We start from the raw sequence: 26,770 nt of genomic DNA, 5'->3' as shown, positions 1-26,770 counted from the left end.
GATATAAAGTAACCAATTTTTGAAAGTTGTAATCACTTTACATACAGAAATTCAAACTGGTCGAATCGATGTCACTGTCATTCAGTTTCCTAATTTACATACTGTACAATGATCTCGACACGATCATCAGTTCATTTCTTATTTTGCCTGATTCTTGTAAAAATATCACCAACCCATCTGTCTAATTTTTATCCTTTTACCCATTCCAACCAACTTGTCATGAAGGTTGCATTCTCAGTATATCATACATCAAGAATTCATCTCCACTGGGCACTACTGAGAAAAGAAGCAAACAAAAAATATACACAGTGTCACATTATAAAACAACAGTTTATTTACAACATTAAATATGTAGGAATTGTGTTACTAGGTATCTTACACACACCAATAAACATAAAAAGGCACATTATGGAACACATTTTCGCATTTTGTGAGTTTTAACTTTCAAAGTCATTTTTTCTTCTTCTGTCAACTGTTTAAATCTACCAATCTGCTAATTTCTCTAAGCGATGAGGCTGTCAACTATTGTTGCCCCCATTCCATTCCATGTAGATGTTCCAAAAATGCACTTTCACCTACATGTACTCTGATAATCACCTTTCATACAACAGGGATACCAGTTCGTCTTAGCCTACAAACAAATATCATACATATTGAGCCCCATAACTTCTGCAAAATGGAGAAGAAGAAAAAAGCACAAAAGTGCCTGAAATAGAGAGATGTGAGGTCAGAATTGTAAAACAATAAAACAATATTGTCAACCGTGCGGGTACTCGAGCATTCGACTACACGTCGCAGCTCTAACCGGTATACACCTTTACAAATCCCCCATCAAGATTTGTGATTTTGGTTATTCTATTTTTTGCCCAGCAAATATTATTATTTCAGCTACAATATTTTACCTTATGAAATACTTAGGGTAGGGAAAACTCTAAGCCCAAGCGCACTACAAATATCCCAAAATAATAAACTTCATGTCCTTGTTTCATTTGATGTATTTACAATACATCAAGTTCTTGTTTTAAACGTAAAGTGTAGACTCCAAGCTAATCTACAGTTCTGTCCACAACGTTGTTGTATTATGTCTGTTTTACAAGATGAACAGAAGAATGCCTCAAGCCCTTAAGTTCTTGTGTTGTGATGGAAGTTCACTGATATTCGCCTTTGCTACCGGGCTTTGCTAGCAACACTTGCAACACTTGCGACACTTGCGACAATTGTTCAACTCCTGGACAATTCCTCTTCGCCATCAAGTTCTTGTGTTACTCAACATCTTCATTGGCATACACTGTAGACCTTCCACTGGCATCGATTTGAAGACTTGTTGCACTCCTGAATAAAATACATAGAACTTCTTGACTCGTGTCCACAAACTACTTTTAGTATTCGCATCAAATCCTTACTTTACTTCAAGTGTTTGCATCAAGTTCTTGTGTTACTTGAAGTCTTCCCTGATCTGGACCTTCCGCTGGAATCGCTCTGAAGACTCGTCGTACTCCTGGACCCTCCCTTTGATCGACCGGACGTACTTGACCCTCCACTCACGGCCGAGTGAGACGCTGACCGCTTGACCAAGCTGTGACCAGGGTATGTACCTGTTCCTGTTCCAGGGATGTCTGAGCTGGAAGCAGAGGATCGAGTTGTCATTGAGGGGGTTGGGGTGGGATCCAGTCCCTTAGGGTTGACCATAGCCTTCAGCATCTGTGTGATGGCGATGGGCGAGACGTTCATCTTCAGAAGATTCATGATGATCCTGGGGTAGTGGGGTGGAAGCAGAAGTTCATATAGAAGTTAGATTTTCTATCGAATCTCTTGCTTTTCAAAAGTTACAGGAGAAATGAATTGAAGAACTGAAGTGGAAGGGTCTGCTAGCTATTTATAAGGACCGCTATTTATAAAGACCGCTATTTATTTAATCACGCGTTATGGATAGCAGTCCTTATGAATAGCTAGGTAAAATTGTCTATGGTTTACTCGCTATTTAAAAGGGCCACTATTCATTAAAGGGCCGCTATTCATTAAAGGATCGCTATTCATATTTCATGCATTAGTGATAGCGATCCTTATAAATAGCGGTCCTTATGAATCGCGAGCTTGACCCACTGGAAGCATCCCTGTTATAAATATAAATAAAGGACAAACATTATGCTATTTGATGCTTATACATGTAGGCCTATTTTTTGGGTAAAATCCAAAGTCACTGGCAAACCTCACAGCTTTATTTTTTGTTAAGTAAGGAGACACAAACCCCCCGTCTTCCCTGTCTTGTTGCCTATTGCATATGCATGTATGCTTTGGTTTGACAATATTTGGGTATGATAAGTTGCACTTTTCTTTTCTTGAGCAAGGGAACTTAAATCAAAGATTTCTGTTCCTTACCTATACACAGCAGGACTCATCTCTACCCCTGCCAAGCAACATAGCTCGAACAACTCCTGCTCGTCCTTGTTCAGGGCATCCTTGGCTCTCTTCCCTGCTATGGAATACTTGTAAGACTGGCCACTGCGGTGAGACGTCATCTTTGTTGAACCCCTTGTTGTCTTGTTGGACTGAGAGTCTGCCGAGTAGAAAATTGGAAATAAAAAAAGGTTGACAATATTTCATTTCTATTTGATTCCTTCAATTATGAGGGTGTTCTACTGTGATGCTGAAACAAGAAGTAGATCCTATGCCAAAAATTGACAATGAGACAAAAACGGAAGCCCTTTCATTTCACCTACATTTATGAATTTAACTGGTCCTATGAATAGGGGTACTGGTACGTGATCGCGACGGCTACGATGCGGGGAGTGCAGTGCAGCGGTACGGTACCTAGTACCTAGGTAGTGGTACTGGTAGAATAGCTAGGGCGGGAGCTCGGAGGCGGGATCGTAGCGCGCTAGTGCACATTCAGTGCATTTAGTCTAGAAAAAAACCCATCGGATCCGGGCCAACTCGGCACTTGAACCAACTCGGAATAAGCAGAAACTCGTAGCCGAGTTAGCAAGACATAATAAGAAGTGATGATGTTTGCATTAATTACGTGTTTAGAAAGTACTTTTAAAATTATTTGATAGGAAGGAGTATACTGGATAGTTACGAGATACTACTGAATATTTTTAGGGAAATAACCTGATATTTCTAAATTTTTCTATCATATTTTATCTCCGTATCAAGTATTAAACTCGGCCACTGAAAAGTGCTATTGGCCGAATGTTTACAGGGGTGAATTGTCAGGCACCAATCATATGCCGATATATGTGGGATCGCGTACATCACTAATGTGGACGTGTCTTGCAACTTGAAGAATAAGCTACATTGAAGTGAATCAGACCGAATTTGCCCATTAAATGCTTGAAACCAAGCAGTATGGCAGAAGCTAAAGCTCCTGAGAACTTCCAGGGATGGTTGTACAAATGGACAAATTACATCAAAGGCTATCAGAGACGATGGTTTGTGCTGTCGAACGAACTCCTCTCTTATTACAGGTTTGTCATTCATGATGTCATTGTCATTGAAAAAAAATAAAGAATACAATTTGTGACTTAAAATATAACCTTGTTTTGTAGTTGTATTGTTTTAACTTCACTGTCTCTGAATCCTGTCAAGTTTGATCCTAATAACACCTTACTTGTAAAAGAATTCTAAATAATTTGTATTTATTTTAAGTGTGCTTGTATTTGTAAAGTATTTTTATTGAGTCGAGCTCGAGAACCTTTTTTTTAGAAGGAAGAATAAACCGGGGAGTAAACCTTCCAGAAATTTCACATGTCTCGTCTACGGTCTAGCCTAGGTTTAGATTATAGATCTATGATTTAAAATAAGGATGGTCACGTTGCCTGACAAAAATAATTGTCAACCTCACACATGTGATATGAAGAAATTTAATAACGATGTAATAAGTTGGAAGATAACATTTGGGTAGGTTTTACCAATCAAATTGTCAATTAATTAATATTAGTCTATGCAATATGAATTAACTCGCAATCATTGCGAAAATTATGTCTAGGCATCTATTGCAAATTGTCACTAAGTACATGGGACTGAAACAAGGAGTGTTTAACGTTACTCAGATTTGGTTTGGAAGGGGGGTGTCCTGCTCAAGCCTCGAAACCCCTAACCATTTTCAAGGGTCATTTGGGGGCATTTTTCTCGAAATAAGGCCCATTTTTCACAATTCTTAAAAAACTGACCCATTTTTAATGGTATTTTTGTTAAAAATGGGATTCATGTTTAGGGATTTTTTGTGAAAAAGTGACCCACTAGAGCGGTACACCCCTGTATGTCTTAATACGTGAGAACCCCCCCCCCCCCCCCCCCCCCCCCCGAATCAGTTTTGTTCTTGAGATGGGTACCCCCGGATATTTTCATTTGATAGTTTATAAAAATACACCCTTATATTCTTCTTAATAAAAATACAATGTTTTGAAAGTTTTGTCCATTGTTTTAGACATCAGTACAATATTCAAATGACAAAACTTAGACATTCCAAACTTTAAAACTCATGTTTTAAAATATTTATTTTACACATTTGAAGATAGAATTTAACTCGAAAGCAATATGGGTCTGAAACTAGAGAATACACTTCTAACTATGGGTTGCCTGTCGTGGCAGATTACCCATCCTATCAGGGATTTTACAATGTGGAAATAAACACATATAATCAGTTCAGTTAAATGGGAAAAGCCTTATAACCATTAGATATGACGGTGTCAGAGGCGTCACAACTACTTAATAGTCAGGATGTTGTCGTTGATCTTGGCAAAGAGGGCTTCGTGAAACAAGTAGCGGACAAGTTGTTCACTAACGCTGATTTAGTAAATAAGTTAGACTTATAACGGTTTTTAAGAACGGGCCCCAGGGTCCTGAAGTGTGCCCTTGTCCCTGGCTGAAAGGGACTTACCGTAATTATCTTCTTCTGTGTTTGTTTTCATTTGGCAATTAGTCAGAATTGACTATATTTGCCATAAAATATTCCTGATATAACACCCTTTTAAAAATGTTATATCGGAAGACTTTGATCTGGTCTCATCTCCAGTCAGTTGCACTCGTACATGTAGGTTGTTTTGGACTACCAGTAGATGTAAACAGAAGGTGAATGCACATACATGTACCGGTACTTACAGTGCTACAGCCTACACATATGTACACAATATTATATGTATGTTGGGGTGTTGTGTGTCTGGATGCTTAGCAAACGTTAAGCTTTCATGTTTGCCATATTATTTTTCTAATTTTTAAAAAAAAATTTAAATTTCATATAAACATAATTTCGAATGCCAGTAGGATGTATTATGATAATGTTCACGTATGTGATAACTGATAATACATGAATTTAAAACACGCACAAATCATATCCAAAACTTTCGATCAAAATTTCTACTTTGGTGTGTCAGGTACCAACTTCTCCAAATTGTTGTACCGGTAAGTCTAAGTTCTTGGACAATGGACATCTCATAATAGCGCATTTTTGAAAAGGATATCCAGGAATTGGGACACACAATTACTGTACATGTGTGATAATGGTTTTAAGAAACTTGCTTGTGATGCTGGCATGAAAACATGAATATTTAAATTCTTTCGGATGATTTTTTTTTCTCCTTCGCGATCGTACAGAAACCAGACAGAGATGTCCCACACATGCAGGGGTACCATCAATCTGGCCGGAGCCTACATTGATACCGAGGACTCGTGTAACTTTGTGATTTCCAGTGGGGCGCAGACGTTTCATCTGAAGGCGAGCTCCGAGGTGGAACGCCAGCGATGGGTCACTGCCCTGGAACTGGCCAAGGCCAAGGCCATACAGATGATGGAGGAGGATTCTGGTAAGTCGCTGTCATGTTCGCACTGCACTATCGCAGTTTTCTAAAACTAATAGCGAAGCCTGGAAGCTTTAAAGCCCCACTGTCCTACTTGTAGCTACTTGCTCCCTCTATATAATATAGAAAACAATGCCTAATCGGTGACCATTGGTCCCCCATGATCCTCTTTTTCTTATGTTAATTGAGAGCTGACTTGTTGAGATAGCCACCTGTCATTGACCTTGCTGGTGTGGTCTAATCCCTCCCGGCCAAACTAGTACAGCCAGCCTTTAAACGATGACCCGCTAACAACAATATGGGTTCACATGGCACTGAAACAACTTGTGTTCTCTAAGTTTTTTGAACTGCAAGCTGAGTATAAAGCAGTAGTTGCAGATACAAGCTGGCAAAACCTCAGAGTCAATTGTATCTCCACAGCACATTCAGTGTAACTTCAAGTGAGGACCTCTGTGGCTCATAGTTTCTTGGGCCAACCATAAGATTGCTTGTGGTTTAAAAACTTGAGTAAAGCGTAAGTTTCCAAAATCACAAGTGCGTTCACACAGTCTGTAACTATTAAATAACCTCAAAGACAGTTTAAAACCATGAGCTGAACTTTAAGTTCATAACCTGTCATGTGAACCTACCTATCGAAACTGAGGTACTGTGAAACTAGGACTTCTGTGTGTATGAAACATGCATGAACTTCTGGGGTGGTTTGGGTTCACAAAAGCGTCACGTCTTGAAGTACATCTGAAAAAATCGGCAGAATTTTTTTTTCTTATTTTTGTTCTTCAAAATGCTGAACATTTTCACGTTTTGGGCTATCAATCTACAGATTTTTTTCTGATCATTTTTTTTGATCGGCGACTGGAAATTATTATCCGATCTCACCTGATCGGCTCAAGATCGGCTCCTGATCCGATGATAGTTGACAGGCCTACCCTGCTCCAGCATTTTTTGTACATGTACATGTTGTACACCTGTACATGTATGCTCTGTTGAATAGAGAACCTACCAAAACTGATCATAACCTTTACATTTAAAGATAAAGACCAGTTATGGTCATGTGATTGCATCGTGAAAGAAACGTTGTGGAATCAATCAGAAAAGGTTGATCATCTGGCATAAAGTATTGGTGTGTACTGCAAGGTTCTGGAATCATCAAAATGATAAGAAATTTGGCCCAGTCTTCGTAAAGTTACAAGCACTGTACACAGAAAGATGTATATGGGACCGTGCGTGACACGTGCCTACACGTGCGTTTATCTCTCACAGTCCAATAGATAAACTAATTTACCAAATATATCAATTAGTAGGCGGTTTCCCGGCAAAATTTTTATCATCAAGTAGTCAAAACATATTCTGTCACATGATTGGTAATAAAGAGCTTCCATTTTATTGTTTGAGAGGGGGGCGTTTCCAAAACTGGCCTTTACCTTTAAGTTCACTCAACAATCGTGTACGTGTCTTGCTAATGGAGCAATTACTGGAATCAGATTCATTCAACCTTGCAAATTGTATGGATCTCTCCGTGTGAACTCTGTGAAATTGGTCTGCAGACTGAAGGATATGAAAGTTTGATAACCTCGCTCAGGAAAGATAACAATTGTTGTGATCAGGAAGGGATTTGTGTAGGCTAAATCCTTAGAATTTTATCATTGTTCCTGTGACTGGACAGATGGTGCACTTCTACTTTACCCGTACATGTAGCTGTGATTTCCATTTACTAAGTATTTAACTTCTGGATACTCATCGGTGCTAAACGTTGTGCTAAACTTTGTTAGAGGTTTTTGAGCATTTTATACTGGTGAGTTTTAATTATCGAATTCTATAATCACTTTCATGCATGTTCAGTATGTAATACCCGAGTCAAACTAGAAACTGATAGATTTTCTATCGTAGTTGTTATTTAAATGTAAAAGTGTGTTTGTCTGTCGTCGGTCTGGTTTCAGTTTGGTATGACTTGAATAACATGAGTGTTTGTACCATTGTTCTATCCTACATACACACTGGAAAATTATAGTTAAAAGAATCAAATATAGTCAGAATTATTAAATAAGCAATTCTAATTTATAAAAAAACAACTTACATGTATATCCTTGTTTTCTTGACATTATGAAAGTTACTGTTGACAACAAATTCAAATTCAAAAAATAATAATCAGCAAATGCATGCAATTTCTGTTAGCAAACAGATGATGAGGTGTTTGAAAAAGTTGAAGGAAAAGTCAATTCTGTTACTGACACTGATAGCTAAAAAGAGATGCAAATTCATTGAAAAGGGTGTGTACAATGTACACTAGATATGCATGAGCAGAGGTCACAGTGTGTCACAATGACAACGGTTATCTGATACGTGTGTATCCCTCTCAATCAGTCATCCTAAATAAAGACAATTGAACCATGTTCTGCATACCATAACCATGAATTTGACATTTCTTTGTGATAAATAATTAGTTCATGTCTCATTTTACACTCGTTCACAATGACCCAATTTGTATTGCATTGTACACATTCAGGATAATTAATCACATTTTAACAAAAGAAATGTGCTTTCAACATTTTGTGACCGCATGCATTGTAATTCAAGTACAAGTATCAATCATATCATGGTTTTGAATGTGCAGTTTTGTACACAACACCAAAAGGGAATTGATAGTTTTGTACATTTTTAAAAACTTGTTATTCAAGTACCTGTAAGTCATTGTAATCATTCATTGCTACACCTGTAGCCACACTGGGCAGAATTTGTGAATTGGGTGTACAGATATGTATATGTTGTATTATATTGAAAGTCAATATCATAAAGTAGAGAATCTGTTTATTAACTCAGTACCATGACGATGGCTACCAATAGGAAATTAAAATCACCTCAACAAAAGGCAATGAAACAGGAAAAGTGGGAGGATACGGTAGACCAAATAGGCATGTCATTTCCTGTTCATGCAAGCCGCAAAAACAAGCAATCTGCCAAACAGGGCATTAACAGATAAAAGCAATCTGCTAAAAGGACATTAAAAAGTTGTTTAGGTCAGCCTGTCTGGAAATGTAGTATTCGGTGCAATGTTGTCTACCGTAATTGAATGCGCATACATTCATACACATGCAACACACATGCATGCATGTCTGGTGTAGCTGAACAGCTGGCCATGGCACTCTCAAACTGAACTGAATGGGAAGGCAAAACATACATCAGTATAAATTCAAACCTGTCTATAAAGGCCACACAAGAGAAACAGGAAAACTGGCCACCGTAGACGGGTGGCCTTTCTAGACAGGTTCTACAATACAAGTTTCTTCCTTCAAATGTACATGTAGCAGCATACAATATGGGTGACCAATATAGACAGTGGGCATTTACAGAAAGGTTGCCACTAAGACAGGTTTAACTGTAATATAAATAAATGCTATTTTCGCTTTTGTTATCTCTCTGCTCTCTGGCAGTTTTCTAACTGATTTTCAATAATATGTAGATCTTTTCTGTGCAGCGTAATTATCGAAGTACATGTACACTGTATTAGGATTGAAAACTAGAACCAGTGTTTATGGTTCAATACAGTCTAGTAGTACTACAGTATAGCCAATACATTTCATGTCTACTTGTCCGATTGTACATGTGCATTTATTAATTTAAATTTGATTGGTTTAGGTAAATTATTGTGTGACGGAGTCGTTTCATAAATTTTACGGTTTTTACCACAGTATACATGAAAGTTAAAGCCTGGATTAAATCCCCTTTACATTATATACTGTACGTGTTGCACATGTCATGTTCATGCAGGGAATAATTTTCCTGGTATCGCATCGCAATTTGCTATGCATTTTTGCATGACTGCTATACAAAATATTGTTTGTGTAGCAGTTTTCTTCCATAGAAATGTACAGAATTTCATTTGAAATATTTATCCATCAGCTGAAATTGCTAATCTAAATATTTGAGGAAAATTATTCCCTGTCATGTCATGTACAGTACCGGTATGTATGCAAATCATCTCATATTTAAATCATAATGCAATTCAAAGATAAATTTTGTATTTTATATTTATTTATTTATTTGGTATTTATTTTTAGTAAGTGAAGGGAAAAAAAAGTCTTGTTGGATTTGAAATGCACTACATGTACCATGTAGGTACACTGTACATGTAAATCTGTAGCTTGCATGGAAAGATATGCTAATTTGTGATTGCATTTTAAGTGCAAAATAGTCTGCAGGCACAGGCTCTACTTTGACACTTGAATATTATTCCGCATTAAAGCCTTGAGCAGACCCTACAGTAGTTTCCCTAGTTTTTTTGGCTATCGGGAGCATCTATAGTACATAGCCTATAATGTTCGGTAGACAGTACAGTCTTCATACATATTCTTGCATACTGTTGTTCTGACTCTTGAGTCTGACAGTCCACTTTACAACTGACAAGGGATTTGCCCCAGTAAATTATCTTGACAACTAGACTAGATTTGAACTCTGCGATGCACAGGAGAGGGCTCTGCTTATTTTCTGTCGGTCTGTCAATGTTTAAAGAAAACAAACAGTTCATCTCCCATGACCAATCCTTCCTGAATGGTTTGAGCAGCGTTCAATGATTCAAAATCACTTTAGGCCCGTCTTCACTATCTCGAGATTGCCAAATATCCAGCTATTTGAACTATCCCGATCGCAAACTATCCAGCTATTTGCGTCTTCATTAGAACGAAGTAGCAAATTAGCTGGATAGTTGGTCGGGATAATATCCCAAGATATCTCGGTCTAGTTTGCAAAATATCCCACTATTTCCGAACTAGCGGGATAGTTTGCGACCGTCTTCATTAGACCGATCCGGAGTCAAATATCCCGATCCCATCATGCACAACGATTTCCGGTTCGCACATGCGATCTATACCACTCAGCGCGCTAGTACAACCACTGACCTCGAGTAAGCATGGAAAACCGCAAACTAGACTGAGATATCTTGGGATATTATCCCGACCAACTATCCAGCTAATTTGCTACTTCGTTCTAATGAAGACGCAAATTAGCTGGATAGTTTGCGATCTGGATATTTGGCAATCTCGAGATAGTGCAGACACGCCTTTTGATGCAGATCAGATACATGTAGATCGATGGTATGACACATGATCCGGCAACAATAGCTCAAGGGTCAATTTGCTTCACTGATATGGACTTTGCTTATTTGCATACCGGTACATGTTCAGGCCTTCTGTGTGCAGAGTGTGGATATGATTGGTAGTGGATGACAGGATAATATTTACAAGTTTTTTAAATATGTTAGTGAGCTTGTAATGCCAAAGTTTGCAAAAGTGGCAGTATAGACATTATACATGTAGTCACACAGCTCTCTTTTGTGTATGAGGTGCAGTAATGAAGACTATTTCAGCTGTATTCTAGCATAAAATGTAAAATCTAATGAACCTTTTAAAGATTACATGTTGCAAAGGTTAAAGGTAAAGACCAGTATTGGAAACGCCCCAATTTCAAAAAATGAAATGGACGCTCTCATTACCAATCATGTGAAAGAATATGTTTTGACTAATACATGATGATAAAAAAATTGCCGGGAAACCGCCTACTAATTGATATATTTGGTAAATTAGTTTATCTATTGGACTGTGAGAGATAAACGCATGTGTCATGCACGGTCCCATATACATCTTTCTGTGTATAGTGCTTGTAACTTTACGAAGAATGGGCCAAATTTTTTATCATTTTGATGATTCCAGAACCTTGCGGATGCTAGATGCTAGATGATCAACCTTTTCTGATCGATTCCACAACGTTTCCTTCACAATGCAATCGCATGACCATAACTGGTCTTTACCTTTAATGTGCTCTCTATATAAATATACCCTGTTTAGGACGTGAAAGGAATTAATGAGATAACAACAGTAGCTGTACAGTGCACTATTACTAGGGACAGACAGGTAATATCTGTTGAGAGCTAGAAGAGCCTTCACTCTATGTGAAAGCATACACCTACACCTGTATACATTAATGCCCTTCTGGCTCTCAGCAGTCGATATATTGAGTTTGACGTTATGAGCTGAGACCAGCTTTGGAAATGTCTCTGCTGAAAGCTAGAAGGGATTGTGAAAGTGTGAACACATTCATTTACATGTATGTCAATGCCCTTCTGGCTCTCAGCAGTTGATATATTGAGTTTGATGTTGTGAGCTGAGATCAGCTTTGGAAATGTCTCTGCTGAAAGCTAGAAGGGAATGTGAAAGTGTGAACACGTTCATGTACATGTACAGTATGTCAATGCCCTTTTGGCTATCGGGCTCCGCAGACGACTGATGTCGAGTTTGACGTCATCCGAGCCGAGACAAGCTTTACATAATGTCTTTAAGGTACATGTACATGTATGTATGTGAAGAAAAGGGTTATTCTAAGGTTAATGGCATCGTTAAGAAATGTCAGGGAAGGTGCTGGCACGCAACTTAGAAAAGCAGCATTTTACCACAAGACAGAATCTGTATGTGAAAAGTTTCGAGCAAACTTGAAATTATGTTTTAAACAGGAAGATTTTCTACAAAATGGAGCTGGTATACGTGAAGACAGTTTTTATATAGAATAGAATTTGTACAAAGATGAGTAAAAAACATAGCAAGAAAGTGATAAAGGATAGTTTAAGATGAGCTTAAGCTGTATGCGTTTGGCCTTATTTCGTCTCTATTTATCTACAATGTACAACTCTCTTCTACCAAATCTCAGTTTTTCAGGTACTGTAACTCCTCCAAATATCCCTGTATTCTATTATGGAACGAGAAAAGCCAATACTCAATTTCCTTGGAGATCGTAGATCAGCCTCGTTAGTGAGCCGAGGACTTTGTATAACTTACAAGATCACCCTGCTCCAAGATGGGCCAAGGCACTATTCAATCCCACAAGAACTATGATTTAACCTACATGTATAGATGGCAATAGATCAGAGATAATTGGGGGTCATTGTGGAAGAGAGACAGGTGAATTGAATGGGGAAGGTAACTAACCAAATATATTATGTCATGACTGTATGACTGATGAGGCCTGTCCTCATCAGCTCGAGATTGCCAAATAACCTGCTATTTTAATTATCCCGATCGTCCTCATCAGCCCACAGTTGCAATTAACGGGATATTTGGTCAAGATTTATATCAGCCCAAGATATCTTGTGCTAGTTCGCAAAATATCCCGCTATTTGTCCAGTGCGTCTTCACCAGCCCGAAGACTTGCACTATGTGCAAACGCTGAGCAAAATATTTTGAGGTCGAGTCTCGAGCTGATAAAGACGCGATTTGTAAATTTGGGCTTATTTCCCAAATCAGAAATAGCGAGCTATTTGGCAATCTGGAGCTGATGAAGACATACCTATTGTCTGTTTAGAGCCACAGGGGCATTAAAGCTAATCTTGATCTCTGGTAGGGGAATCGTATTTCAAAAGAACTTGGCTATAATTAATTCTGGATTGTCTACCTGCAGTGGATTGTTTGTTCTAACCAGTAAATAAAAACAAACTCACAAAAACTTGCTGGAAATCATCTTCAGTAAAAACCACAACTCTTGTTTACACATAGTGACCTGGCCTACGTACAGGTACCTTGATTTCCTTATCTTTCTATGCTCATTACATAGCCCCTATACAGTACATGTTTTACCAAAATCATTCATTTGTTATCCTTAACATTCAGTGTGAGTTTTGTTGGATTCTGTGAGATTTTTTTTTCTAATTCTATCATTACCAGGAACTCAAGCTTATCTTTAAATCTGTGTAAAATGATACAAGTCAAAGCGGATAACATCCTGGTGGCAAATGTGGCTCCAAACAGACTACAGTGTAGAATATTTTCCATGCTTTTAGACTGTTGGATTCTTAGATGTTTGCAAGAGTGTAATGCTCATTTTTTTAAAGAAACCCTTCTATCACATTTAGTTTGCTTGATTGTCATAATAGATAATACTTTCCCAGACTAATATGGTGATATTAATATTTTGAGAACAACTGAGGCGGCAGGGAGCAAATAGTGTTTTTGGCACCATTGAATTTAAATTGTATGTCAGTGTTTCATGGTTCTTATAATCCTCAAATGTTTATTCACACAGAGATCTATTATTTCCAACAGAAAACATCATTACAGGGGCTCCTTTTTTGTGATGGTCTTTTATGGGGGGGGGGGGGGGAGGAAGTAACCTCCATGCTCAATCCCACATTTTTTCCACACAGTTTGTTGATAACCAATAGATGTCATGATAATGTCACATTACTGTGCAACTCTCCTCCTAGTCCTAGGTCTATTGGGCTGGATGATGTAATCAAGAAATTAACAAGCCTCTAATAGAGGCTCTGCATTCCTACATGTAACTTCAGACAGACCTTGGGGTGCCCTGGTTGTCCAACCGTTGTTGTTGTTGTTGTTGGAAGACATTTATAGAACATAACTACAGCTGTATGTAGACTTTTGTCGTAGTTGGTCGCTGTCACGCTCCGATCAAGCATGCAGTACCGAAATAACTCGTCTGAGATAGAGCACTGTAACACTACTACCTATATCGCATTGATCCTATTGCAAATGTCTTGTGTCTGAACTCTTTTGTTGCTATTCATGGAAAGTCACTGGTCTGATCTATGGTTTTGTGATCCCACTCTTCCACCCCCTCAAAGTAGATTTGTGGGTCATTCTTAAAGAAGAAGCTACTGGAAGACTAGCAGAAGTACTTTTTCTTTCGTATACATGTAAATGTATTGCCGATGCTGATGCTGATGCTGAAACCGTAGACTTCCATAATATTTGGATCAGGCCTTCCACATACAAAGCGCATGTGACAAAGGTCGACAACAGCACACCAGTGTTAGTTCCATTAAAGAACCTAGGTGGGTAAAGAGTTCAATGCTTTGTTGAGGAATTGAAGTACCCGGTAGTCAAGACAGAGGCAAATTTCTTGTGAGTAATCAGCTACTGTACTACAATAGGAAGTTCTGTTAGTACCCCAGTATTTAAGTGCTGTATGGAGGTTCGGGTACCCAATGAGAATTACATGTTATGGACATTCTAAGAGTACCCTTCCCAGCGCTGTGTGGAAGTTATACATGTACTGTAGGAGAATCTTTCCTAGAGCTGTATGGAAGTTCTGGTCATACCCATCTCAGTCCTGTGTGGAAGTTCTACTGTAGAGGTAACCGTCCCAGCGGTGTATGGAAGTTCTGGTCATACCCATTTCAGTCTTGTGTGGAAGTTCTACTGTAGGAGTAACCTTCCCAGCGCTGTGCAGAAGTTTTGGTCGTACCCATCTCAGTCCTGTGTGGAAGTTCTAGAGGTACCTTTTCTAGTTCTGTGATGAATTTATACATGTACAGTGTACATTGTATATGTAGGAGAACCCTTCCCAGTCCTGTGTGGAAGTTCTGGTGCTGTAGTACACCTCTACCAGTCCTGTTGGGATGCCATGAGTTATACTGGTACCACTATCTAGGATGAACCTAGGATGTGAGTCCGTCCTCCAATCTCTTTCCATGTGAATTCTTCAGGGTGGACAATGCACGGTTTGCTGTGTTTTAGCATTCAATACTATCCATAGCTTTGGTAGCGAAGAAAAGAAATTTGAATGAAAGTTGTAGAGGTTTGGCAAGCAAGTGGTTTTAGAAACTTGATTGGAAGTGCAAAGGCCAGAGATGTAATTTATTTTTCACCCCTCAATAGTTTAACAATTGCACATACAGTAATGAGGGGAAAATCCTGACAGCTTGGCACTGAGTATGAATAATATTTGTTATTTATCAACTAGAATCAAAGAAGTATAATTAACAGTTTCGGAGCCTCACCCAAATTGTATATTAGCTTTAAAGGATACTAAGAATAGCTTTTAAAAAAATAGGAAGCTTGCTGACTACATGTACAGTACATGTACATCATGCATTTATGACTTCCCTTCTGATGCACATTAAGATAAAATGCACCAAGATGGTATTCCCATTGCCTACTTGAAATGGGCGGTTCCTTTATCAATCCTATATGGGAATGTCTGAATTCAGTAGTCAACCGGTCAATAGGCGCGTCTTCATCATCTCAAGATTGCCAAATAACCCGCTATTTTAACTATCCCGGTCGCAAATTATCTAGCTAATTTGCGTCCTCATCAGCCAGCAGTTGCAATTTGCGGGATATTTGGTCAAGATAATCATCCCAAGATATCTTGGGCTAGTTTGCAAAATATCCTGGCAATTGTCCGGTACGTCTTCACCAGCCCGAAGACTCGCACTACGCATGAACGCTGAGCAAAATATCTCGAGCTAATTTCTCGAGGTCGAGGCTCGAGTTGATGAAGACGTGATTTGTAACTTCGGCTTATTTCCCAAATCAGAAATAGCGGGTTATTTGGCAATCTCGAGCTGATGGAGACTTACCTAATGAGACCCTAGGCATGGTTTTTTCCTATTGAGTGGGCAAGTGTAAGAAAAAAGATGGTACCATGAATGTACATGTACATGTATGTTTACTTAAACATTCATGTTCACAAAGTTACTGGTATACAGTGTATTATGTTTTATGTCATGTTTGAAAGGAGTGGGCTTTCTTTAGACAGCAGGGTAGGGTCATTCGCATTGGCATCCAGTCAGTCAGTCTATCCATGGATTCATGATGTAGCGGCCTAGCAGGTGGAGTCAAAGAACTTTCAGTGATCCTCTCGCAACACCCATGTGTGCATTATATGTGAGGCGGATACTTTCTACCAATATGGGTTGGAAATTGCATGGCTTTAAAAGTAGCCTGTTATGACGGATATCAACGTGAAGTACAGTACTAGAAAGAGTCGGTATAGATTTGTTGTCCACCGTGTGAATAACATTTAATTATCAACAGTTGGTTTGCATTTGTGAAAGTGACTTTATGGTACATGTATAAACAGGAAGCAGTTCTTGATGTTTCTTGGATCCGACATGACATGGATATCCTTGTGTCGCTTTGTTTTTGATAGTGTTGGAAGGAAATTGCGAATGAATCATTGGGTAGAAATCAGAGCCACTGCTGATTATACACCACGTGAATGTTGTATTTGAAAATCAAGTAGGTATAGAAATGCAAATGCATTCCTGATCGAGCATTTTGAGGGAACAGCTAGGGAGAACAACTTTCACGAATGCAAAGGATGATTGAATTGTAACGTGCATTCAGATGATCTGGAAAGTGCATGTAGCAAATACTGCGGATATATACATCCTGGAATGTAACTTTTCTGTCAGTCTGGTTAGTTTGTCTGCCATATCACCTTGCTACATGTAGCTGTCTTTTGGAATAGTTTTCTAATCTGTCAAAGCTCACCTTGCCTTGGACCCAGCCAACAAGATCTCTGTGGAATGTGGCGTCGTCGTCATTGCTGTGGCTCATTGGAGTAGTCAGCTGCTTGGCTAATCATGTAATGAGCTTGACTCTCTCTCTCTCTTTTACCTCTCTCTCCACCTCTCTCTACCACTCTCTCTCTCTCTCTCTCTCTCTATCTTTCTTTTTCTTTTTCTCCCCTCCCTCTCTCTCTCTCTCTACCTCTCTTGCTCTCTCTCTATCTCTCTCTACCTCTCTCTCTCTCTCTCTCTACCCCTCTCTCCCTCCCTCTCTACCTCGCCCTCTGCCATGCCATCACAAGTGCTTGTTTACAGCAAGTGGGATTAACTAATCTTGTTAACTGCTGGCAATGTTTGTCGTGTACAGTACATGCATGCGACCGACGTCTCGCCTACGAGGAGCTCGTGTTTGAAGGCCGGCTCGACCGGCTCTCGCATGGGAAACTGGCTGATGTGCGCCGGCTCGTGTGGCACCATGGCTGGGGACAGATTATGGGCAGGTAACGTGACGTGATGTCAGTCAGCGCCCCTGGGACTGACCTTTAAAAAGTTCTGTCCTAGGGAGGGCCTATTGACTATTGTTCGAAAACTTGTTGCTTTTTCTAGTTTGATATTTTTTAAAGAACTTATGAAAAGGTGTCTCAATTTCTTTTTTTCAGTTTTATAATATGTATATTATGTAGCAAATAATACGTTTCCTCAATTCTGCTGTGATATTCTTCCAAACTGACATACAGTACAAAGAATGGGAAAGCTTAAAAATATGTTTGATCTTTACCAGAATTAACGTCTCGATCGAGGAGGCGCGATAGCTCAGTCGGTAGAGCAGTGGTCTCTTAATCCGGTGACCCGGGTTCGAAACCCAGGCGATGCGCTAGTGCCCTTTGGTAAGGCATTAATCCTCATTACCAGGTCCCTCGGAGAGGACCTAAAGCGGTCGGCCATCTGGTTGCTTACTTACAAGCATTTATGCTTTCTTAGCAGTCAGGTAAAACAACCACCACCATTCACATCTCAACTCTCAACACAATCAAACTAGACCTGTCTTCATCAGCTCGGGTTTGCCAAATAATCCGCTATTTTCAGACTCTGGATATTATCCCGAAGCTCGAAATTGCGTCTTCACCAGACTTATACGCTCATCACAAACTAGCTGGGACGGGCGCAAATTAGCCTGCTATTTGGGAAATAGCGGGATATTTTGGAACTGAGACCAACATTTCTCTGAATATTTTTTTGACCAAATATCCCGCTAATTGCAACTGCGGGCTGATGAAAACGCAAATGAACTTGCTAATTTGCGACCGGGATAGTAGAATAGCAGGTTATTTGGCAAATTCAAGCTGATGAGGACAGGCCTATGGTAAATGAGCACACGTTTCTAGGTCAGTTGCATTGTAGCTCTGGTGACATGTTATTAGCTAGATAATGACCTTTGGGTCACATACAGAGAAGGAGGTGTATAATAATATAACATACACTTTGATGAGTGAAACAGGTCTCTAAATTATTAAAGTAGTTAATAACATGACCAAGATCCTTTAAACAAATCTTAATAATATTAAAGCTTTTTGCCTCCTCGTGTACTGTATGTACTGAAATATGTAAACATATAAAAAGTGTAGTATAACATAATCCAAACATGAATTCTATAGGCACTACAATGAATAGGGTAGTGAAATTGCCCTTATTCATGTATCTGTAGTGAAGATATACCGGCGTTAAGGCAACAGTATTTTTGGAAGAGAAAATATCAAAAAGTCGGGGTGCTGCCTTTGGGGCGAAAGAGTAAAAAAAAAAAAAAAATGTAAGTCAAAACTTGCACGAATTTGCACATATGGGACTACGAACGGTACAATAACTATACCACTATGGTACAGGACATTTCCACACATCTTACCGACAATTTTATCTTGCATTGTTGACATGAAGACGAAAATAAACTTCCAAAAACAACATCTGCCGATAAATCTTGATCTAAGTTCGTGCCAATGCATTGCAAAAGTAAAAGAAGGGACCGTTTAACGGAGCTGCCGCGAAGCATCCAGCCGAAATCGCCATTTTGAATCCATTTCAATTATACACAGGAGAAAACTGCTGGGGATAGCGTCAGGGACGGGATGGCCGAGCGGTCTAAGGCGGTAATTTGGGTAGCATCTGCATTTGTACGCTAGAGATCGAATCCCACCTTTGACAAAAGTTTTGTTATTTTTTAATATTTTTATAATGTCAAAATTGGGGGTGCGGCCTATGCGGCGCTGCGGCCTTATTGCCGGCAAATACGGTACGACTGTAAATAGTTAATTAGACAGAAAGATGATAGTCCCTATAGGCTATACTGAAGCTTTCTATGACCCCGTTCTCACTCACTTTGAAAGTGGTCTTAGTTAGACCGCTCCAGAGGAACGGGTCTTGAGGAACGGTTTGCGAGCATACACACTCCGAGCAGTTTTTTATGGCTCAAACCGCTCCACGAGTCAAAGTGGTCTTGTTGCTATGGCAGCTCAGGTCAGCGGGTCAATTTTTTCGCGTGCGGAATACAAACCCTATGTACCGTACTACATGTTTCGCACGGAACGTCACTAGCTCACTTCCGCTCAAAGTACGCTTCCGTTCACATTGCACGTTAGAGCGGTCCAAACCGCTCTTAATAAGACCCGTTCCTCAAGACCACCTCCGGAGGTGGTCTTCTGGAGCGGTCCAGAAGTCAACTTCCTGGACCACTTTGACCGTTCTCACTCACCTAAGAACCGCTCCTGAGGAACGGGTCTTAGTTAGACTGCTCCAACGAAGTGAATGAGAATGGGGTCTATGAAAACTTACAGTAAGTAAAGCTTGCCTGTATATTATACAATCAGGAATAATACTCCACATACCAGCATGTTGTGTGAATGGTTCAAGGAAGATTGATAGAGAAGAAGGGGGGGGGGGGCGGCTACTGCTGTCATCATTTTACTCTTGACTGTGCTGGCTCAGTTCAATATTATGAACCCGTGCATGTACTGCATTGTATGTGTAACATGAAACATGGACATGTACCGGTATTTTGTGCATGAACATGAGTATCACACCAACCATGTACATGTATACCTGACCGACTTGTGTTGTCAACATAATTTTACAGGGGTTATCCAACATGCGCTGTGTGGTGTTGTTCATGCATAATTTACATGTAGGCCGACATGAATACACTATGAACATGACGGACAATGAAAGCCGACAAAATATACAGTTCCTCAGGTAGACAAAGGAACATCCCTTTACTGCTATTATGTAAAAATGTGTAGAACAGGTGTCACATGCATATTCATTTTTACATAATAGCAGTGAAGGGATGTTCCATTGTCTACCTGAGGAACTGTATATTTTGTCCGCTTTCATTGTCCGTCATGTTCATAGTGATACTTCCAAGTTATTATGATTGACACTTTACTGACTTGTGTTGTGTAGTACAGTATGTGTACATGTACACACGTATACTTCCAAGTTTGTATGATCTTTATAGACTTGTGTTGTGTACATAAATTAAAATAAATATTACAGGGGTTATCCAACATGCACTGTATTGTGTTTTGTGTTGTACATGCATTATTTAGGCCGACATGAATACTTCCAATTTGTTTTCGATTGACTCTCTTTGTGGGGGTGGGAATGAAATCTGATTCAAGGTTGTGATTTCCATGCATGAAATTATCTATTCATACCCTTTTCTTTGATTTGCTTTACTTTCTATCCTTTTTTTCTATTTTTGCAGACCTCACGAATATTGTCATGCCCTTGTACCTGACTTGACATCATATCTGTTTGGAGCCGGTAGGGCACTAATGCACTTCATTCTACACAGATTAAATGCCCTCCTGGCTCCAAACAGACTATAGTCATGCTAGAAGGACGTGAACCCTGTTGAATAATACGGGATAAAAGTAGATAAAAGCTTTATAAGCCTTATCTGTAATAGGGTTTGGGAAGGTTGAATTTGATTTACTATTCTTTTCCCTCGCTGTATCTTATTTCAGTTTTTGTTTGTTTGTTGCCTTAGCAACTGAGGTGATGCCTGAGACGTTTGTTTTAAGCTTATTAAAGTACTACAAGTGCAGTGGGGGGGGGGGGGGGTCAAATACAAAAGTTTGTAGATTGGAGGGGCACAATATTCCAACATTTATTTGTAACACCCCCCCCCCAAAAAAAAAAAAAAAAAAAAAAAAAAGAGAGAAGGCCATCACCTAAGAAGGTGAATATTCTTGGAGTAGTGCACTTAGTTAAAATGTGCCACTTTGGTTTCAGGGGGGGGGGGGGTAGGCATGGGTCTGTTTTGCCGCCCTTAATCCATCAGTCGATGCAGTATTACAAGTCATGAATTTACGCGAACCATTTTGAAATCAAATTAATAGAAAAAAGGTCATACATGACTACATGTACTAATCATATTGTCAACATAACCAAAATACTTTGAAAAATAGATCAATGGAAGAATAGAAAAAAGTCATACATGACTACATGTGCATGTACATGTACTCGTCATTTTGTCAACAGACAGAACACAAAAACTTTGAATGGCTAAGATTTTCTCAAATATTGTCATCAGTTATGGGGAAAAATTCATATATATCTTTCCAGATATTGTCAACATTCACATATAATTTAGTTTTTTTTGGGGGGCAGTGAATATTTTAAACACGATTTTAGGATGTTAAACATATATTACCCTCTTTTTCCTGTTGAGGTTATTTTTTATTGCCTTTATTTAAATCCTTATTTTTATGCTTGAAAATATTTAAAACAACATAGTTTTAGGATATAAAGCATATTCTTCCCTCTTTTCTTTATTGATGTTGTTTATTGCCTTCAGGCTTTATCTAGATTCTTATTCTATTGCATGAAAATATTACTGCTTTATTTCAGCTGGGCTGCCATGGACACTCGTACAGTGGCCTAAAGGTATTCAAATTTGCTTTCATTATGATCAATTTTTCTTTTCGATTCTGGGTGTCATTTCATTCAGCTGTAATTCATGTGTTTTTATAATACCACAGATCGTGTTTTTTGTTGCTTTTAACTAGGTATTGATGGCATCACTGTATTTGTACTGTGGATGACGGAGAAAGTTGAAATACTAAATTACATGTTTCGGAATGGTTTCGTGTTAACTTGATTTTTTTTTGCCAGTGTTGTCAAGTGCATGATGTCACATTTACTTGCAAAAAAAAAAGTAGGTTTAGCATGTGGTTGATGCTTATAAATTGATGTTCTGTAAAGTACTTTTTGACTTAGGCAACCTAATCGCAAAGACATTCAGTAATTTTAATAACCTTTTGTGCCAACTTTTGAAATTCTATAAGAAAAACAAGAGGGTTTCAAATTTCCCTGTCATCGCTTTCTTGAAAGTCTTTTATTGTGTTTTTAGGCCTTCTTTAAAAAAAAGTAGGCGTGGAATATGGTTTCATGATTGCATGCCTTGTATATTTATTACATGGTTTTATGTAATCAAAATGTATCAAAATGAATTGCCTTTCTCATTTCTTATCATGACTCCATGTATTCAAATATTCACATTTTATGAATACAGCTTGTTTATTATCGATTGCTTTGCAGTATATAGATTCTTTGTAAAAAATAACGAAATAATCATATATCTGTAAATTGTTGCTTATTGTGCTGGGTTCTGAATGAGTCATATACATGTACTGTACATCTAGATGCATATGTAGATAATACAAATACCAGAGAATACTTGCAAAAAAAATGTTGTTTGTACAATGTACATTGGACATGGTACAGACATTCAAATTTGTTCCAATTGAATTGCTATATGTAATAAACAAATTCATCAAAATCAGATAACAATTAAATTGATAATAATAATAATAATCATGATATATCATTTTTATATAGCGCTTAATACAAATGTCTCTAAGCGCTTTACAAATATAAACTACTTTTTTAAATTTTATAGAACTGCATTCAATTCAATAAAGGCATTTCTACTATTCCATTAGCATTAAAGTCAAACCTTTAAATGGTCAAAAAATACACGCCTCTCAAACCATTAGTGATTTCTCACTAAAATGCAAATTCTGGAAATTGGACAACATCAAGGATACATCTTATGAAGAAAGAGAACTAGGAGACAACAAAAAGAAACCTTTTTACGAAAGAAAAATAAGGACAAAAAAGGTGTCGCCTGACTAAAAGGTTATGAGCGAGAATGAGAGACACATTTTTTAGTAGGCCATATCCTAAATGTCACATTAACATAGAGTTCATGCTCTGAATATATATTCACCATTTTCCGGCAAGAGATGGATAAATGCAGAGTTTCACTATGCCACAGAATGAGAGCATGGCTATTTGTAACATGTACACACATTTGTAGGTGGTTTGTGTTGGGCTATTTAATGAAATGTTTATGTATTTGTATACTTTATTTTGGGCACAGGGGCCATCTATAAACACACTTGTATAATATACTTGATTATTTTTCTTATACATGTATATTGTACATTTATATTTAATTGCACCCATGATGAATAGCTATGTAGTTACTAGTTAGTATTTTATTTCTGAGGGCAATTATTTTGTACATTTTTCCAAAGGAGAGGACCATTTGTTCTCAAATACTACAGTATGTGTTTGCGAGTCAGCTATTGAAAAATATAAAGAAAAATCTGCATCTTTTTATATATATATTCAATGAATAATTTAATACACAGAATGATGTGATTACATTGATTACATGTAGGTATATAGTATATGGAGATACTGTAGTATCTTACTTCAAACAGGTATTGAATCATGGACAACATTGCTTTTACCCTTTTTGTCTTGTTAAATTGAAGAAGAAAAAAAGGAATCTTCATACTTGAGCAAGCAATTAATTACGATCCAGTTGCTATAAAATAGTCATGTAGATTTTGCATTCAATATTTAGAGTTAACTGGAATATACATGTATGTCAGCACAGTGGCATGCCATGTTGACAGTGCATTCTGGATGAATACATTTATCAAACATATGATTATATTTTCGTGGGGAACATTTCAGTGGCATTCACAGACTGGCAATAGTCTATAAGTGCAGACCCTTAATAGTAATTATGTGTAGTCTTTGTATACGATCATATGATGGGTACTTGTAGTACCTTCGTAGCACATTCTGGATTCTCTGAAACAACATCTGTTGGGGGTTCATTTGCCCTGAGCCAAGTTTAACAAATGATTTTTCTTACGGCTTGGAGTGAATTTTTGCGATTGTTTGTGCATGTGCCATTTATTTCCATCTTGATTTATTCATGGATTCCTGATATTTTTTTTTTTGCCTTCTAGATACTTGAGTTTTCAGTTGTTTAAAGCAATTATAATGACATTTTTAAGGATTTGATTTCATCTACTATTGTGCTGAGAGCAAAAAGGATGTGAAATCAAGTAACACTAAGTTTGACACTGAATTAACACTGAATTAGTGAGAGTAAAAAGCGCGTTAACTCAAGTTAACACTAAGTTTAAAGATGAAGTTGAGTTCTGGTCATGCGATTGCATTGTGAAAGAAACGGTGTGGAACCGACCAGAAAAGGTTGATCATCTAGCATATAAAAATTTGTGTGTATTGCAAGGTTCTGGAATCATCAAAATGATAAGAAATTTGGCCAAGTCTTGGTAAAATTACAAACACTTGCACAGAAAGATGTATATGGGACTACACGAACACGTGGCGTAAAAAGCCGGCCCCCGATTTTTACGATGTTACATGCATATTTAGAATATGAAGGCATTTGAAGAGCCATGCTTTTCAGGGAACATGTCTTAACTGATGTTCTTCCATACTTGCATAATAAGAATGAGTAATATTCACAAATTATTTTTCACCTCTTCCCAGAACTCAACCTTCTCTTTAACTCTGAATTAACACTGAATAAGTGAGATTAAAAAGGACATTTACTCAAGTTAACACTAAGTTTAACTCTGAATTAACACTGCATTAGTGAGAGTAAAATGGGCGTTAACTCAAGTTAACACTAAGTTTAACACTGAATTAACACTGAATTAGTACCCTTCTGGCTCTAAACAGAATTAGAGGAAAAACTGGAAAATGGTCTACATCTTGAAAGGAGAATGAGAGCTATGCAAGAGCTAAGAATACACTAAGTATCAGAAATTATCTTCTCAAAGCCAGAAGGGCCTAAATTTCTGTCAACTCTGTATTAAAGTATATCATTAATGCCTTTCTGGTTCCAAACAGATGAGATGATGGTATCGGCATAGAGTTGGGGAAACCTGTGAAAAGCAACCCCTTCACGTGTCGGCCAAGACGGCCATGATGAATGTTCACATTATTTCTATTTAAGCTTGCCTTCGAGAGTCTCAGTAGTTAAAAATTAACAGTGCTTGAGGACCTTCAAGTACAAGACGATTCATTAATCAGCAGTAGAGATAACTGGGCTTTCAAGGGTGAAATGCCAATAAGAATTCATCCTGTCGGAGCCAGGAGGCCCTTAACTCATATACTTTAAACACAGAGTTAATGCCCTTCTAGCTTTAAAAAGATGATATGCTATCCCAACATTAAAACTCAAGTATTTGTTTGACGTGACCTTGCGCTACATAGTTAAGCGTACATGTACTGTATGGAGTGAACTCTGATGTACGTTCATGGTTGGCATGTATTAATTACAGCATAATTAGGTTATACATGTAGGAGTGTCTGCGACCCCTCTTTGTTAAAGTTCACTTTGAGGTTGTTTGAGATTCACATTACATTGTATTTTAATACATAAACAATTAGTGTTTCTTTGTAGAGGCATCAGTTCCTGCGTAAATCTATTCAGCATTTTTGTACTAATATATAGTGTTTCTGTAATTGTATCTCTTGATGTCAGCTATCCAAGTTATCTCTAAAGAAATAGAATGTCCTATTTGGGTCAACTATTTGTTGACCCAGATTAAACCAAACACATTTTGATTGCTGGATTAGAATACTGGCTTATTGACTTTATTTATTGAAAAGGAATAAGTGAAAATAATATATAATTTATTTAGTTTGTATCTTCCTTAGTATTCCTTTAATACTCTTCTGTTTTACTTGTCCTGTTAAGACTTTCTTTTGGATACATGATGCTGTCTGTTTGGAGCCAGAAGGGCATTAATTCATACACTTTAACACAAAGTTAACGCCCAACTAGCTTTGAACAGACAATGTTTAGTGTATGAGCAACAATCATGGTGTTTAATATATAAGCAATATTATTAACAAATTCAGATTCAGTATTGCTGCAAGTATCTGAAGAATCAATAGTCCCAGATACATACAAGTAATGTACACATGTTATTCAATAGAATCATGTTATTCACACTCCTGCAATAAGTAGACAAAATGCAACAGATTGCTTTCATTGTAATTTAATAAAATCACATCCATGTAATAAGTTGGCAAAAAGCACCAGATTGCATTCGATATTGATTTAATCCGGTCGTGTTGGGTGCCTGTACAAATAACAAATCTCCATTCCACATACCGGTAGTAGTATGTTTATCAGTGGCAGAGTTTGTCAATGTATAGAGGAATAGGTCTGGAAGTGGTGAATGCTCTATGTTCATTGTATTTTTATTGGTTGCCGTATAGGCGGCGCTAAAGAGAGGGGTTAAGCAGAACATTTTGAAGAATGATGAAAAAATGAACCGCAGTT

At 38.1% G+C, this 26,770-nt stretch overlaps 2 protein-coding genes across 5 annotated transcripts in view; one reads left to right on the top strand and one right to left on the bottom strand.

Moving 5' to 3' along the window:
* Positions 1–311: 311 nt before the first annotated feature.
* LOC588148 (mitotic-spindle organizing protein 2) lies at positions 312–19,167 on the bottom strand. 4 transcript variants are annotated; one of them, XM_030991826.1, is made up of 4 exons: positions 19,110–19,167; positions 2,380–2,557; positions 1,410–1,753; positions 312–1,267 (listed from the first exon to the last, which is right to left on the bottom strand). In XM_030991826.1, the coding sequence occupies exons 1-3, from the start codon at positions 19,150–19,152 to the stop codon at positions 1,423–1,425; spliced, it is 552 nt and encodes a 183-aa protein (XP_030847686.1). In that variant the 5' UTR covers positions 19,153–19,167; the 3' UTR covers positions 312–1,267; positions 1,410–1,422. The 4 variants fall into 4 exon arrangements, with proteins under 4 accessions (XP_030847686.1, XP_030847685.1, XP_011678610.1 ...); XM_030991825.1 differs by having other exon boundaries at positions 312–1,753; XM_011680308.2 differs by lacking the exon at positions 19,110–19,167 and adding an exon at positions 2,721–2,892 and having other exon boundaries at positions 312–1,753; positions 2,380–2,560.
* Positions 3,187–26,770, top strand: part of LOC585956 (oxysterol-binding protein 1) — an 81,271-nt gene continuing 57,687 nt past the window's right edge. The window contains exons 1-3 of the mRNA XM_030991824.1: positions 3,187–3,467; positions 5,596–5,804; positions 21,994–22,029. Of these exons, the coding sequence (XP_030847684.1) occupies positions 3,349–3,467; positions 5,596–5,804; positions 21,994–22,029 (364 nt within the window). The 5' untranslated portion in view covers positions 3,187–3,348. The remainder of the gene's footprint in view (positions 3,468–5,595; positions 5,805–21,993; positions 22,030–26,770) is intronic.

This window comes from Strongylocentrotus purpuratus, unplaced genomic scaffold (genome assembly GCF_000002235.5).
Source record: "Strongylocentrotus purpuratus isolate Spur 01 unplaced genomic scaffold, Spur_5.0 spur5_scaffold_2, whole genome shotgun sequence".
NCBI lineage: Eukaryota > Metazoa > Echinodermata > Echinoidea > Camarodonta > Strongylocentrotidae > Strongylocentrotus > Strongylocentrotus purpuratus.
The sequence above is the reverse complement of the archived record's forward strand: the minus strand, read 5'-3'. Positions and strand labels throughout refer to the sequence as shown.